The sequence below is a fragment of the Pan troglodytes genome, chromosome 5 (genome assembly GCF_028858775.2).
Source record: "Pan troglodytes isolate AG18354 chromosome 5, NHGRI_mPanTro3-v2.0_pri, whole genome shotgun sequence".
Classification (NCBI taxonomy): domain Eukaryota; kingdom Metazoa; phylum Chordata; class Mammalia; order Primates; family Hominidae; genus Pan; species Pan troglodytes.
Window position 1 is genome coordinate 17,994,462 of NC_072403.2, and position 17,228 is coordinate 18,011,689.

At 37.6% G+C, this 17,228-nt stretch overlaps 1 protein-coding gene across 8 annotated transcripts in view; it reads left to right on the forward strand.

The window, feature by feature from the left end:
- Positions 1-17,228, forward strand: part of HIVEP1 (HIVEP zinc finger 1) — a 156,326-nt gene that overhangs the window by 38,540 nt on the left and 100,558 nt on the right. Inside the window, exon 3 of one of the 8 annotated variants that reach the window (XM_063812782.1) lies at positions 8,295-8,353. The exons of 6 other annotated variants lie outside the window; for them this stretch is intronic. Coding sequence is in view for 1 of the 2 variants with exons in the window: in XM_009450519.5 (XP_009448794.4) it covers positions 13,866-13,872 (7 nt within the window). In the remaining variant the exon portion in view is untranslated. Of the gene's footprint in view, positions 1-8,294; positions 8,354-13,774; positions 13,873-17,228 lie in introns of those variants that run through there. One more of the 8 variants, XM_009450519.5, reaches the window with a different exon arrangement.

Below are 17,228 nucleotides of genomic sequence, written 5' to 3' on the forward strand. Positions count from 1 at the left end.
AGTGACATAATTCTAAATGCCTACAAATATGTGTAAGTCTTGTAACATTTTGGGACCATGCTAGTGTCAAGTGTAGCCCTTGTACAGTGATGTACATGAGCATTAAAAGACCATGCAGTTTTAAACGACGGAGACATTTTGTCAGTGTCTTCACAGAGGAATCAGGAAGTTGGACGGTTGGCCAGTGGGTGAAATGGTGTTTTCGGAAGGCATAACTGGGCGAAGGGAGGAAGCTGATTTGCCTGCATGTGCTGCTACCTCGTGGTCCCCACAGTGCTGGGAGGGGAGACAGGTTCATGGTAGCCCTGGGCAGCCTAGGTCACATCGCGGGTCTCACAGCCACTGGAGCAGAGGTGCTACTCAGAAGCAGGTGTTCTGCCACAAACACATCTTCTTTCCGTCCAGTCACACTGCTGATTGCTGTTAAGAGTTTGGCCTTTCCCTCACTCTGCTTTTGGGGTGGGATTGGCTGAGGGTGTGGATGTTTCCTTCGGTTTTCACCCTTACGTTTCTTAGGCACTTCTAAGGGCACCTTTTTCCTGTGGATGCACCCGGTAGGAAGCTTTTTAATTCAGTGGTATTTCCATCGTGAGAGATCGCTTGCAGTCATGGAAGCCTCTTAGTTTCCTCGATAAGCTGGTCGGGAAAGAATTTCAGACCTTTGTTTTGGGTTCATTGCACTTGTCTTTTCAGAGCGGTACCCTCCTTGCTTTGCACATCTGAGTACTGAGCAGTTTGCGTGGTTCTGGCACGTGCCTAGAGGCCCTCTGAATTTGTAAGTGAGCTGTAGGCTCAACTCTTGCTGTTCCGTTTTGCAGTTAGGATGCATCTGGACTCTTCTGTTTTTCACTAGCTTTCATGACCATGGGCTTTTCAGCTTCTTACGAGATTTCTGTTAAGCAGGCATCTCCATTTCAGCCAGTTCTTTGTCCCAGCTTCAAAAGTCATAAATTTTAGCTGCCATTGGGCCCAGGGATAAGAGCAGGTGGGCCATGGTGAAGCGTAAGGCCTTGGGAAGGCACTTGTGCGCCGTCCGCGGCAGCAGGGTATGACAAGGCTGGAGAGTGGACACCTTCTTGCTCCTTTAGATAAGGGAAAGAACATTTGCTTGAATAAAAAATTAGGGTCATATTTTTCTGAACTTTGTCACCTAGACATTAAATGATAATTTAGAATTGAGAAGAGATGGCATACATTTCCAATACTCTACCTCTCTCCAGCAATTCTTGGCCTTCCAACCAATATGCCCATCATCCCACCCCAAAATCTTACCTTTTTTAAAATTTATTTTTTAGTAATCAAGATTCTACTTGTGAGTCACAGAGTATTTAAAAACATGCACAATCTGTTGTTCATGGTACCTGGATACGCTCTCTAATTGAAAATTCAACATTTAAGGGCGAATACAGAATGCTTGTTTTTAAAAATACCTTTCCAGTTTAAAGAACCATAGGGGCTAAAACGAGATTGTCTCCTTTTTAGTATTACTCACATCAAAATTATTCAATCTTTGTGAAACTGAGATACAGGCTTGTTTTGTGACCCTTTCTTTCCAGTTACTGGCTCACTTTTGAGCAAAATGGTGAAGCTGTTCTTTCTGCTTGGGGACAGTTTTGTATTATTTTCTCTCCCCTAGTCTGCACAATTCAAACCAAAATCAAGCCTCAGAGTGTTTATGTGGTATCTACTGGGCACACTGGCTGCTTAATGCATTTTAATATGATGTTAGTAAAAGAAAATGTGGAGATAGTTACTCATTGGGCATTATGATGAGATTTTAGATTCCAAAGTCTAGCCAACTCTGGCTTACCCAAAGGAAAATAAAAGAGGTGAGAATACAGCAAAAGGTGGGTGTGGGCAGGGGGAAGAGTATGGGGTGATTCTCCTAAGCCTTTATAACCAGAACATTTATTATGGGGTGTGGGTTACCAAATAACAGGAACACCCTTGAAACAGGTGCTAATACGTTGAAATCTTTTTGGTACACAGAGGCTTGAGATTAATGACATTTCTTATGTCAGGATTCACCTGTTTTTAAGGTGCAGGTAGTGTTGGCAGGCCCCCTCATGAGCAGCCTTCCTCTGCAGGGTTCTGACCCTCTCTCTTCCTCTCTCTAAGATTTGGCTGCTGAGTGGGTCAGCACTTGGAGAAAGGGGATCTGAGTGGTGTTTTAGCCCCTCAGGGAGCTTGTGGCGTGACAGCACTGGCTTTCTGTGTTTGGCAGAGTGTGTGAGACCTTGCGCGAGGAGGGGACCATCATGCCAGTTGCTCTGCCTGATCAGATGTGTCTCTTTAAATGACTATACAATATTAAAGTTAAAGGAGGGCTCTTAGATATTTAGATTTTGTCCAGTTCTCTGTTCACAAATCAACACAAATAATCAAAGAAGGTATTTTTCTGTCTGCTTGCTCAGATAATAAATGCTATTTATATGTAGAAAGAAAGATGGAGGGATGATTTACAGATGACTCAAACTTATTTAAAAACAAATTTGTGGATTTCCACTAATAAGCTTATACTTTCATGGCACACTTGAGTAGTTTTTATTAAACTTCCTTTTTCTCGTATGCTCTATTTGGGATTTCAACAATTTTTATTATGTAATGAGGGAATATTTTTGTTGTGAAATTTTTCTTCCTTTTTGATGTAACTGTTAGAATTTGATGAACTGGTTTGTAACATTAAAATGAAGATGAAAAATTACAAGGTATTCACCAAATGAATGTCACTTTCTGGGGTGTTGCTGGCGATGATATGGGCTCTCTGGAGCATGTATATCTGGAGGTGCTCAGAGTCTGCCCCTGTTGCTCCTAAGAAAGACAAAGCCTCCTATCTGATCAGCTTTGTCCATGACTCTCTAACTTGTTCTTACACTGACACCATTAACTGCCCTAAATGCCAGGCACCTACTCCACCAGCCCAGTGGAAACAAGCCTGTATTAGGAAACCGCGATTGGGTTTAGAATTGGGACTATTCCACATGCTCTCTACTTGCCAGATAAGCCTTAGCATCCTCGTCTGTAAATAACGAGAGTTCATGCCTGCCACACATGGGCACTGTAAAAATTAAACACCATCGGCCGGGTGCGGTGGCTCACGCCTGTAATCCCAGCACTTTGGAAGGCCAAGACGGGCGGATCATGAGGTCAGGAGATCGAGACCATCCTGGCTAACACGGTGAAACCCTGTCTCTACTAAAAATTCAAAAACACTAGCCGGGCGTGGTGGCAGGCACCTGTAGTCCCAGTTACTCGGGAGGCTGAGGCAGGAGAATGGCGTGAACCCGGGAGGCGGAGCTTGCAGTGAGCCGAGATCACGCCACTGCACTCCAGCCTGGGCGACAGAGAGAGACTCCGTCTCAAAAAAAAAAAAAAAAAATTAAACACCATGGGTCCAGCTGGGCGACTCCCATCCTCTCCTCAAGAATCATAAACATCTTTCTTTGCTTTCAAGATTAGCTCTCGCAGTCGGGCCCTGTCAGGCCCCTCCAGACAGTCTCACTGCAGATGCCCTTGCTTTCTAGCCCTTGGCCTGGTGGGCCATTTGCTCATCCTAAGTAGGCCTTTCCTGCTTCCAAGTCTTTGCTCCTACTTTTGGGGGGTCTTAATCTCCACCTATTGAAATGTTCTATTGATGAAGGTAGAAGTGGTGGGAAATGGTATCGGGGAACCACAGGCCAGGCGCTAGGCATGCTCATTGCTACTGGGTTGGCCGTTGCTTCCAGGCCTGTTCAGTGGACGCTATGTACATGTGTGTAGCACATACACAAGTGCATATATATACATATATGTATATTAAAATAAATATCAGGACGACAGGGTTTTTACTTCACCTCTTGGATCTTATACTTCTGTCTCCTTTCTCTCACAGCGAGAATGCTTGTACTCCTGGAATGACAGAATTACTTACTTGCTTTGATATACACAGCAGTTCAGACTACTAATGCCAGCACCAATACCACCATTTTTCTTTTGTCATTAGTTTATGTCCCACTACGGATATAGGATTAATGTGTTTCACTGTCAGTCATTCTTCTCTGTGTGGCTATGCTACCACCTTATAAATGCAGAGTTCATTTGTCACATTTTATTTTTGATTTTTAGGAGTTTTTATTTAAAATTTTTGTTTTACAATCACAGAAAATATTTACATGACTCCAAAGTAGCATCTAGAAAACAAGATACTGTCAAAAAAGTCCATCTTCTATCTCTGCCTTCTCCCCTCCAGTAAGTAACCATTTAAGAATATTATGTTTTATCTTTCCATTTTTGCCTTTACTATGTGTGTGTATACATAGTGTATGTATGTAAATACTATATAATTAGTGCATATTATTATTTCACCCTAACTAAATATAATATATAGATAAAATATAAATAGATACAGGTATCTTTACATGTTAACATGCAGTCTAACCATTTTTTTTGTTTCTCGGGAAGGGAGGTGGTGGGGAGGGTGGTGCATGAATGGGTATTACTAAAATTACTTTATTAGGTGGGCTGAAGTTTTTATTTGTTTTTGTTTCTTTTTATATAAATCTTTATAAATGCTTATTCACTGTGCTTTTTACTTTTAGTCAGCTTCTCTTTCCATATTTACACTTGTCCATAATTATACTTCAGCAATCTTGGGAGAGAACCTCTGTGGCTTTCTGAAAAATTATTCTTTTATATAAACTTGCCCAGATGAGTTATAGGAGGAACTGTTCTCTCCAGTTTCAAAATGAGTTCACATACTGTGTGGGGGGACTTTCCAACTGAGGATAGCATGTCGTGGTGTGTGGTTAGCCAGTACAGAGATCTAAGAGGCTGCAACAGCTTTTGCTAACTTGTGAAACATGCCTTTAATTTTAAAAGCAGTCTTTGGAAATTCTACTTCCATTTGTACGTGGCTTTAGATGAATAAAGACATGTCTTCTTACGGAATCAAGACCACGGCATATGTATACAGGCAGATGATGAATGTATTGATTCTTTTACTTTACCTTATATTTACTTAACAAGGAGACATCTAAATAATGAAATGCATCTTACTGGAACCACCCAAAGTAAGCCACTTAGAGGGCCACCTAGAGATAGCTTTGTAGAGCATGATGGAATATCTGAGGGTTTTTATTAATACATGTTAACTTTCTTAAACATCATTTAAAAAATTAATGTTCTAAATATACCTCCAATAGTACATGAAACTGTTACAATAGTGTCCGAACCTTATGTGTGTAAAGTTATTTGGTCAGTTTGGAAAATTTTGTAGTATTTGTGAAGAAGGGTATAAGAGCTAACATACATTGAGTATCTACTCTGTGTCTGGTATATTCCATCAGTCATCTCTTTCAGGAATTAAAACTATCTTATGAGGCAGATAGCACTATTTAATTTTTTGTTATGAAAGAGGCTGAGACTTGGAGAGTTGGAGTCTCTTGCCTTGTATCATGTACCTAGTAAATGGCCAAACTAGGAATTGAGCCTCAGTTTTGTCTGAAAACAAACTCTTAACTGTTCCCAGTGTACCTTGTTACCTCAATTTACTTTCTTTTCTTGTCTTAAAATGAAGTCTAAGGTTCTAATTTCACCAGATTAAGACTAGGTAACCATCTGTAAACTAGAAATTTTAATTGATAAAACAATCATTCCTGTGCTTTAAAAATGCAGGCTAAAATGGTTAGGAAATGCTATCTTTTGGAGACTTGTAGCAAATGCTCAGAAAGTAATTTCTTGGGGTTGGGCGGGGATTCTCATCACAGTTTTTAAAATAATTTGATTGTCATTATTGCAAAGCTGTGTAGTTCCTGTAATTGGAGTATTTGCCTTTACACTTCACAGCTATAATTTTCTTCAAGATCGGAAGACTTTCTGTGCAGCTGCTTTAATTTACATCTGTTTTGGGGAAAATATAACACATGTCCATAGTATATGGTGTTCATTATAAAGATTTGCAGTAGACAAGGTATAAAATTATTATAAATATTTCCCAATATGCTGTTCATGTGTGTGTGTGTGTGTCTGTGTGTGTGTAGGGATATTTTGTGGCATATATAGCCAAATTTTATTTGCTGTTCTTTAAACATTGAGATGTCCTGACTGTCAATTTGTGGTTTGTTTAAAAGAAGAGTGGGATTTTTTTCTAGTCAAGTTAGAAGATAAAGTTTACCAAGGATACAAATAAGAGAAGCAGTATAGAAATGTATTATAAGCCATGGAAAATTATTATAAGAAAACACCATTAATTATAAATTAACTAAAATTTTAGGATATGACAAAAAAAACATAAATAGGTACCTGTGAGTCTTAAGGGGCAAAAGACTAATAGAAATATTCTGAGGCCCTGTGGAGATGGTGTGGGGGAGTTCTGAGTCCATAGCCCTAGGTAAGGGCAGAATTGATTCCATGTCTTGACTGAAACCAAAGTGGAGGTGGGGTAGGGGGATGCTCTGTTGGGGGCTGTGTACTGCTTAAGCTAGGATATATTTGGAGAGAAAAGAAAACATTAATTTTCCTTTCTCAATCATAGCAAACCCCTTCCCCCACAAAACAGAAATTGACAAGAGAACCCTAGAGATAAATCTGCCAAGCTCTGTTATATGGTGGCTTTCAGCCCTTTTCCAGAATAAATAGGATGAACATCTTGGTACATAACGTATCTTGTACTTAAGGTCATTATTTTTTTCAATAAAGAATATGACAAATAGGATAACAGAAAGGGAACGTACATTTGATCCTTCTCCATGTGGAAATGTGAGCTACAACTTGTTAGTATCAGAAACGTAGGTTATCTTTCCCTTCTCCATTTCAAATAGTCTGTCATATTTGAAAGCTAATAGCTTTCAGGCTCGCATTGCCCATAGCTCTCAGCAACATATAAAACATGCCCACTCTGTGTTTATTTACTTTAATCTGTCAATTGTGATGCCAACTCGAGATATTTGGGATTATTACATTTGATTCACTCATTTGCCTGATGACTCTGCAAATAATTGGATTGATACCAAGGTTTATGCTGTGGAAACTATGGTATGAAAAACAGTATATAGTCTATAGGTATATTTACAAGAAAACATACACTATATGTTTGTTGCAGAAAATTTGGAAGATCCACATACAGAAGTTATAGTCACTCATAACTGTACCATCCAGAAATAACTACTATTAACAATTTGATATCTTTCATTTATATGTATACATATGGATATATATGCATATACCTACATATGTATCTATATATACATGCACATTTACACACATATACATATGAATATATAACTACACATACATGAATTTTAAAGCACAGTTGGCATCATACAGTATATCTTTTGGGATGCTCCCCTTAATATTATCTATTACTAGTATTTTTCAGTGTCATTAAAATTCCCTGTAAACATCAGTTTCAAATGACTGCATAATATTGTATCACATGACTTCACCATAATGAACTTTTTTTGCTGTTGTAAGATTAGTTTGTTTCCATTGTATTTGGTTATCGTGGAACCTCTTTTTTCACTTTTCTGATTAACATACATGATTTCATGACATAGCATATTATTTGATGTTGTGCTTCTTGCTCATTAAAAAATCTGAGCATTTGAGAAGAACCTAATTCAGGGTTGTGATATTCATTTGTATGTTTATCCTGAAATACTTCTAAGGAAAAAATTATCTACATGTTAAATACCCATTTTAGAAAGTTACCTTTGTTAGCTTCAGTTTGATCTACTTTCATTCAGTTTCTCGTGAGATGTAGATTGTCTTCTCGCTAAGTAGTCAGACTTCTGTGCAGAACAAGATGGGCAAGTTCCTGCTCTTGTAGAGTTTACTGCCTAGTGGGAAAGTATAATGCTAAGTAATTAATACATTATTATAGAATTATACTTGTAATAAACATTACAAACCTAAAGTTATAGTATGTTTTTAGAATGTATACTTGAGGAATCTAAACAGGAAAGAAAATTCTTCAGTTAAAATCATGATTTTCAGTGGTTCACGCCTGTAATCCCATCACTTTGGGAGGCCAAGGCAGGCGAATCACGAGGTCAGGAGATCGAGACCATCCTGGCCAACACGGTGAAACCCCGTCTTTACTAAAAATGCAAAAATTAGCTGGGCATGGTGGCACGTGCCTGTAATCCCAGCTACTCAGGAGGCTGAGGCAGGAGAACCCCTTGAACCAGGAAGTCAGAGGTTGCAGTGAGCCGAGATCCGCCACTGCACTCCAGCCTGGTGACAGAGAGACTCCGTCTCAAAAAAAAAAAAAAAAAAGTCATTATTTTGTTTTCTTTTTTTGTTTCTATTTAAAATAGAAAACCACAATGCCTCATCTGACCAGTTGGCGCAAACCGGAGGATACAATATGGACATGGTATTTATATGTTTTTCTCTCACCAATATCCAGTTTAGAGGAGAAGAAATCTTTAATCCTTTTGGTTGGATATTTGATTTCTGAGCTGGAATTTTTTTCTAAGCTAGCAAATTTCAGGATACAAATTGAGTTATTTCTGCCAGCATCCTGGATTGGAATCATGAGATTTCATCACTATGATTAAAAGAGCCTTTCCCTGCTCACAAAGCAAGTTAAACAAAATCAGCAAAATGATGGAGATAAACGTGCTTGGTCCATAAAGCCCAAGACAAGTGTTCTATTAAGCTAGTGCTGTTATAAAGTGAGCACAGGGAGATATGGAAGGATAGTGTGCATCATTTTGGGGAACTGTACTATATGTAATATTCGTGCAAAAGATGAGCTGTTATTTGCTCCTTTTATTTTATATGCGCTTGCTCAGCAATTTAGGTAGCAGAAGTCATATATTGGATTAAATGGCTCTAGGCACTTGTTCTAGGGGCCCTAGTTTTATCCTTGATCTGGTAAAAGGCTGGAATAGAGAAACTAAGGTTAAAAAAAAAGATTAATGAAGAAGCGGAAGTGAAGAGTCCGGAGCAGAAAATAAGTTTAAATGTCTTTGGGATTTATTTGGAGGTGAAATAGGATCAATAAATTACTAGTGTGTTACTGGGCAATGTGAGGTTTGAAGATGAAGGAAGTGTCTTGAATGTACTTACTATGTTGTATAGAGCCTTAGACTCGAGGTAGTGTGATGTTCTTAAGGAAAAGTGGAAAGATTAATATTAATAGTAATAATCTGTGTTTCCTTCAGTCGAATTCATAGCAGTTAATGTCTTGCCACATTTGCCTTATCTCTGTATATGTACTTTTTCATTTATTTGTCGTACATTTGAAAGTGTATTAAAGTTATCAATTTTTGTAAGTTGAGTTTGAATATGCCACTTTACTGAATTCTTATTCTTATCGATTCAGTTGATTTTGGGGGGATTTGTCTAATTAGATTATCATATCAGCTGCAAATAAAATGATTTTGTTTCTTTACAATTTTTATGCGTCTTTTAAATTTTTTGTAATTTTATTACATTGTCCAGGACTCTAGTGAAGTATCAAATACTATCATTGGTAAAAACCCGACTTTAATGGCAATGCTTCTGGTAGTTCACAGTTAAATACAAGTTAGCTTCTCAGACATTTTTTACATAGTTTTGGAAATTATTTTAATCATAACTTTTTGAGTATTTTGCAAATAATGGTATGGTTTTTTTTTTTTTTTTTTTTCAAACAGAACCTTGCTTTGTTACCCAGGCTGGAGTGCAGTGGCATGATCTTGGCTCACTGCAGTTTCTGCCTCCTGAGCTCAAGTGATCCTCCCATCTTAGCCTCCCAAGTAGCTGGGACTACAGGTGTGCAGCACCACACCTGACTAATTTTTAAAATCTTTTTTGGTAGAGGTGGTGTTTCACCATGTTGCCTAGTCTGGGTATGGAATTTTTAGCAGTGTTTTGGTTTAATATGTCTGTATAATGAATTGTAAGCATAGATTTTTCTGATGACAAAGCTATCCTTATATTCTGGAGCTCTAACTTGGTGATGATATTTTAGTCTTTTTATATACTTGAGTACAACTATATTTTAAATTAATGAATATAGATGCTATTGTGACTAATGAAATAACAGGTGCATTTAAAAGTATTGCCTGTATTTTTATTATTGATATGTTTGCTAAATCAACAGATAGTAAAAATATAACTACTGTCACCTGGAGGACTATAGCATTGTTTGTTGGAAAGAAGACCTCATGCTTGAAATGGTTGGCAGTCAGTAATCTAGATACTTAAAAAAAATGCATATTTTCCTCCTTACCACTTTTTTGGTAGTTTTGCATGTGAGTATATGGTATATGGTCTAGAGATGATCTTGATATTAATCTGCAGATTCCGCAGTCTCAGAAATAAAAGGAACTTGAAGAGGTTACCGCCATTGTTCTGTTTTCTGCTTATCAAAGATTCTCAGAGATGATGACTGTGTTATAGTCTCGTGAAGTAACTCATTCTAAAGCTTCACCATCAATTGGTATCTCCTAACTTTGATGCTCTGGGTTATTCTAGTTAGTAGGCTCTTCTGATATGCTCAGGATTGGTTAAGGGGCTTCTTTCTTGAATATTTGATATTATAACTATTTCTAAATAGATTAGAATGATGAATATAAAATTTAATAATTATTTGGACAATGGGAGGGGAGTCAGTAGAATCCTTTCTAATAGTAATACAGTAACGTAAAATGTGAAGAATAGTGTGCATCATTTTGGGGAAGAATGTTTAGAGTAGCACTCGGCATGTAGTTTGCACTCATTAAAGATTACTTCTTATTGTCTAACAAATACTCAAATATTTTATTCCCCATAGCCTTTTGACTTGCATGAGTAATTGAAAAAAAGAAAACCAATTGTGGCTTTCTTGCTAAACAGATGTTTAGAGTACATAAGTCCCTGAGGCCAGCATGTTGAGTTGTCACATCGCTTTAGTGTGAGAAGGAAGACATCTAGGTAATCAGATTGATTCTTATTGTTTCAAACCAAAATGCTGCTGTCATATAAGGGGGCTTTGGTCTGAGAGTGTTTGTCAGTGTCAATATTGCCAGTGATTTGGGGAAAAAAAAAGTGTAAAATTTATATATACTGCATTTATAAAATGCTTAGTGGTAATTCTGCAAATGTTAGTGTTTTGAAAATAGCATTCATCCAGTCATGTGTTTAGAGAAATAGAAATTGTCAAAAGGCAGTTAAAGAAAGGGGTTGATGATGTCATTTACATTTTAGTTCCACTCCCAAGTTGGCTGGCTCTTTTGAAGTTGACTCTTAAACTCCTAGAATCATTGATCTTATAGCTGAAAGGAACCTGGAGAGCATTGATTCAAAATATGTTTGTTGTTGTTGTTGGAACAAATATTGTGTTAGATATTAGAGATATAAAAATGAATAAAATATGGCTGTTGCCCTTAAAGTCTAGCCTAAAAGACAGACAACCTGAACAAATACTTTACTTTGGGGTAGTAAGTTCTGGAATGGAAGCTTTAGGCAGGGGGTAGATTTTCCATGTTTCCTAGGTGTGGCTCCAGCAGCTTGGGCAAGCAGCCCAGGTGCAAACAGCTCCGTACTGGTGATGGTATTGCTGGAACTAGACTCCTGGTCTCTTGATACAAGTCACGTGGGGCTGACCTAGTAAGCTTTGCCAAAGAAAATTTTACCAAGCATGCATGTATGCATGTAAATATCTATGTAAGTATGTACATATGTATTGATTTGGTACCTTGCTCTGTGCAGTTAACAGCTGCTTTATGTGAGACGCATAGACATAGACATTCATGCTTACTTTTTTTTTTTTCTTTTTTGGAGACAGAGTGTAACTCTGTTTGTTGCCCAGGCTGGAGTGCAGTGACACAATCTTGGCTTACTGCAACCTCCACCTCCCAGGTTCAAGCAATTCTCCTGCCTTAGCCTCCCAAATAGCTGAACATTATATTGTTCACCAGTAGTATCTTGTTCCGGGCTATTTCAATTGGAATTCTTATTATTAGACCATCACATGTTTATAACCACTTACAGAATTTGATACCACTGTACCTAGCTAATTTTTGTATTTTTAGAAGAGATGGGGTTTTGCCATGTTGGCCAGGCTGGTCTCCAACTCCTGACCTCAAGTGATCCACCTGCCTCGGCCTCCCAAAGTGCTGGAATTACAGGCGTGAGCCACTGCGCCCAGCCGACATTCATACTTTCTTATCCTACATTTTTTGGGGGGTGGGGTACAGAGGTTGGGTGGGGATTCCCGCTAAACATTTAGAACCAACAGCAATGAATAATTTGAGTAATTTGTAATGTGATTGTGTTATTGTGTTATCTAGAACACTATACTCTAACCCTAAACCTTAAGATAAAGGCTTAGATTCCTTTCACGTTACCGTGTCCATGATCTTGGCTGCTTCTTCTGCCACATCCCTCCGGTGGTGCTCCCTGCATTGCCACCTACCTGGGGTTCTCCTCGCCTACTGTGCTGTTTCTAACCATCATGCTTTTCCCTGAATCTCTTGAGTCTTTTTCTGCTGTGGACTGAAACTTGATCCTGAGATTCACCTCTAGTCCCTCTGGGCAGCCTCCCGGAACACTCAGCTGGGATGGGTTGGGGCTGCTTGAGGTACAGCTCCCACTGCCTCTGAGTGGCCCTCCATGAAAATGCCTCATGTCTCTGTGTCCCTAAACTGTAGGGTATGTAGCCCGTTGGTAGATACTTAGTAAATGTTTTGCTGAAGAATTCAAGTTTTTAAATTGCCCTTTTCATTGGACAACTAAAAAATGTGTATGCATATACATGTATACATATATATGTACTTTTTAATGTTTTAATTCTCTTGTATTGTTTTTCATGTAAACATAACTGTTTTGGATTTCAATTGATTTCGAATACATGTTTTGGAGGATATTAAACCCACCACGTTTATATTGTTCACCAGTAGTATCTTGTTCCAAGCTATTTCAATTGGAATTCTTTTTATTAGACCATCACATGTTTATAACCACTTACAGAATTTGATACTTTGGTGCATCCCATGGATTAAAACATACTTTAAAATCTGACATCTATATATTAAACAGTTATTGTAAGCATGATTTTGTTAATGGGGATTTACATCTGCTTTCCAATCTCTGTAGCCATATGAAGTGTAACTAGCCATTATATTTGCTTCTTTAAATATATATCTGGGAAATAAAACTTCAGACAATTACAGTATAAACTAAACCTGATAACAATTGAATAATGAATGATAATCTGTTCAGTTTTTCCCTCCTGTAGAATTAGATAGTTGATGATTTGGTTTAAAAGTAAAAATATTTTTTAAAACCTTGACTTTTCTAAATAAATGAGAATCTGCAAAAGAAACAATGCATATGAAGTACTGATTGTTTCTTGATCATCATAATGGATGGCCTCTCTCTCTCTGTCGTTTTTAAGAAAGCCAAATTACAGGATAGTTAATATCTTAAAGGACTCTTATCTCAAATACTAGGATGCTGAGACATAAAGGGGGCTTGCTGAGATACTGTGTCGGTAAATGAAACTCAGCAAATCATAATCATCTTTGGATTCTCAGTCATGTTATGTAAGTGGTCACACAGATGGATTTTTAACTCTGATTTTCCTAAGTTGCTTTCCTGGCCATTAAACGGTTGGGAAGGTACTCTCGGATGCAGAATAAGAAGAATGCATTACTGTGACTTTAAGAAGGAAATTAAGTAGGGAGGGAAAATGGGGATGTTGTGACTGCTGACATTTGTGGCCTCCTTTCATTTGCGTAAGAGGTGGACTGGCTTCTCTGTGGCTGCGGTTGCCATGGAGAGGTAGTGGGGGAGGACTTCCAGGAGGCAGCCCATGAGCGAGAGTCTGCCTTAGAGCTGCTCCTAGATGTGACGTGAAGGGGCAGGGAGCTCAGGTGTGCCGCGGCGGCACAGATAATGGGGATGGCCGACCTGTCATGGCTGGTAACGTGACTGTGCACATACCCCTGGGTGTGATGGATATGTTTGTGCAAGTGCCTGTGGATTCTCTATGTGAAATGAAAGGATTGTAATGTTGTGTGTGTTCCCACCCTTTGATGCGATTTCCTACACTTGATGTGATTTGATGAAAAGAGTTTAAACAATTAAACCAAATGTACACCCTGGTTATAAAAAGAGACTAACTTCAATTGGCACGTTTGCATATAGGTAAATGACATCAATAGCAGGTCAAATAAATTACTGTGGGACTAATACACTCAGAAAAATCTAATATGGTAGGTTAAACTGTAACCAGAAATGACTTGTGTTACTAACCTGGTATCATTATTATACAGATATTACAGAGTGGTGTAGCTGGCTAATAGAAGAAAAACGAAACAATGAAAGTTAGAAGATTTTTTTCTGCATAAAATGTAGAAGAAAATCACTTGCATGTTTTGTAGATAAAATGCTTATATCTGAAGAGATGAATTTTGAGAATTTTGATCGTTGTTATAGAATATTTTATTGGAAATACTTTTATATCAAATAGAAAATTGCTAACGAGTTTATAGTATGATCATTTTATGGCTTTTGTTGACATAAGTGGCAAATTGAATATGAGAATTATATTTGTCTTTTGTTTTCTTGTGGATATCATTGTGGATATTGCCTTTGTTTAAAAATAAATGTGATTGGTAATTTTAACTTAAACACCAAGCTACAGTTTAAAAAAAATTTCTAAGTAAAAATCTATTTCTTATGAGGAAATCCTATCATGTATTAAATTTACCAAATATAAAGAAACTTATCTGACTTCTTAGTTTTCTGATGAAATTTGAATGAGAGCCAAATATTAATATTGTTTTATAGTAGAGTCAAAAATAGTTTAGGTGAAATAATACATTGTTAGATTGTTAGTCATTGACTGCTTAATGCATATTACAACTTATTTAAAGAATAACTAGTTGCCTAAGTCAAATCTGTGAAATAAATGCCAAATCTTTTCTTTTTAAAAGTATAGTGTTAGGTAAAATCTAGGTGATGGTGTTACATAGTGCCACTGAACAAATTTGTAGAATGTTCAAATTTACTTAGAATTTACTTAGAAATTATTACATTAAGTTAAAATATTTCAGAAATTACTTAATACATGTTAGAGATTATATATATAAAACTATTCCTTTAATGATAACCTTATTTGGCTTCCTAAACCTTCCATTTCTTTTTTATTTGGAATATTGTATATTAAGTCTAAATTTCTTTACTTTTTGAGTATGATATTTAAATGTATAAACATTTATGAGTTATTAGATACAGATATTGATGTAATTAAACATTTCATTATTTTTCTTAATTTTTAAATTAATTCTAAGTTACATCTATTCAGCAAGGAAGCCAAAATTGGTTTTCTTTCTTTCAATTGCTCGTGCAAGTCAAAAGGCTATGGGGAATAAAATATTTGAGTATTTGTTAGATAATAAGAAGTAATCTTTAATGAGTGCCAGCTACATGCTGAGTGCTTCTCTAAATATTCTTATTCTTGTTTTTTCTGAATCTCATGCAACTTTGTGAGGTAGGTACTATTTTCTCACCCATTACAGATGAGGTAACTGAGGTTTGGCTTATAAGTAACTTGCTCAATGTCATAAAGATAAGAAAGGCATAGACCAGGATTTGAACTGAGAGAAGTTTCTAACACCCACACATTACTGTCATTTTGCGTATTGAAAGTATAGTGTAGTCTGGCATAGTGGGAAAAGCTTTCTGTTCAGGTGTCCTGGGATGGAATCCCAGCTTTCCTTGTCTTAGCTGAGTGACCGAAGTTACACCTCTTCATGCCTTAGTTTTCTCACAGGTACTTACTAGAAGAATACATATGAGTACTTTTATTCTTGCGCTAAATGTGAAGACTCCCCTGTTAGTAGAAGTTAATGCTAACACGTATCATTTTTCATGATTTAAAAATATAATATGCTAATCTAAATTATGTTTTACTCTTTTTGGAAATAGTTAATAGAATAAAAGGAGGAATAAAGAGGATATGACTAAAGTAATATTGAATGCTTTTTCAGTTATCATTAAAATATTTATTGATTTCTAGCAGAGTTTTTCAACCTCAGCTCCATTTATGATTTGGCCTGGATAATTCTTTGTCTTGGGCGCTGTCCTGTGTGTCATGGGATATTTGACAGACTCCCTGGCCTGTACCCACTAGATGCCAATTGCAGTCTTCCTCCCTCAGTTGTAAACCAAGATGTCTCCAGGCATTTCCAAATGCCTTTTGGGGGGCAAAATCACCCCAACCTAAAAACCACTAGTGGAGTTATATGGCATTAAACAAGATTGGGATGAGGACATTGGTGGAAAGTGGGGAGGGAGGAGCTGGCTCATATTGGCAGGTGTGGCTGCACGTGGAAGGTGGGTTGGAAGGCAGGGAAGGGCAGGAGCAGATGCCATGCAGAGGACTGCAAAGAGGCAGAGGCAGATGTCTTGGGGAGAGAAGGGGCTTGGATCTGGGTGGCTGAAGTGGGCAGCTTGGAGAGGTTTTTGGAGAAAGAATCAGAGGACTTGGGGATTGCCAGAGTATTACACATTTGACAGCACTTAATAAAGAACAGTGAAGGTTTTGAGAGGTGGTCACTGGGCAGTCTGCAAGACTGACTCTCCAACCAAGTGGAACCTCCTGTGTGCCAGCTTCACCATGCATGAGATTCACATATGTTTCTTAGTGGTAAAAATCATTGCATGTCCTAGACCTTCCTGAGCACTGCAAACCTTGGGTCTTAAGTTTGGGACTGCCAAGTGACTCCCATATTTAAAACTTCCATGATTTGCCTTGGTTTGAAGATTAGGTGTGATCTTGGAAAATGAGAGACCTCAGATTTTGGCAAGGAACATGCCTTGGTATAATATATATAATATTCCCTCTTCCTGGATTCTTGCCAAGTTGCTTGCTCCTACCCAGGTTTCTGGCCTTGACCCTAGAGCTTTCTTCTCTAATGCATCTACTTGTAAACTAAATAATTCATTGGACACCAAATAAATTTTTTTTAATGTATTGTGACTCAGTGTTTTTGAGTCACAATTTTGAAGTTTACAGATTTCTGGAAGCAATGCATCCCTATAGTGGGAACGGCGTATGTACCATAAATTTTGTAAATGGTAATGACTAAAGTATTCCAGACTCTTTCTGTGTTACAACAGTCAGGGAAACCAGATGAAATTTCTTTCTTTCTCAGCAAATAACCTCAGCAGGCTGTTTTGGGAGCTATTTCAATAAGGTCATCATAAGCAGAACTTAATGATCGTTTGTTAACAGCAGTGGGTGACATCACCACGAATTGTAATTGCAACTT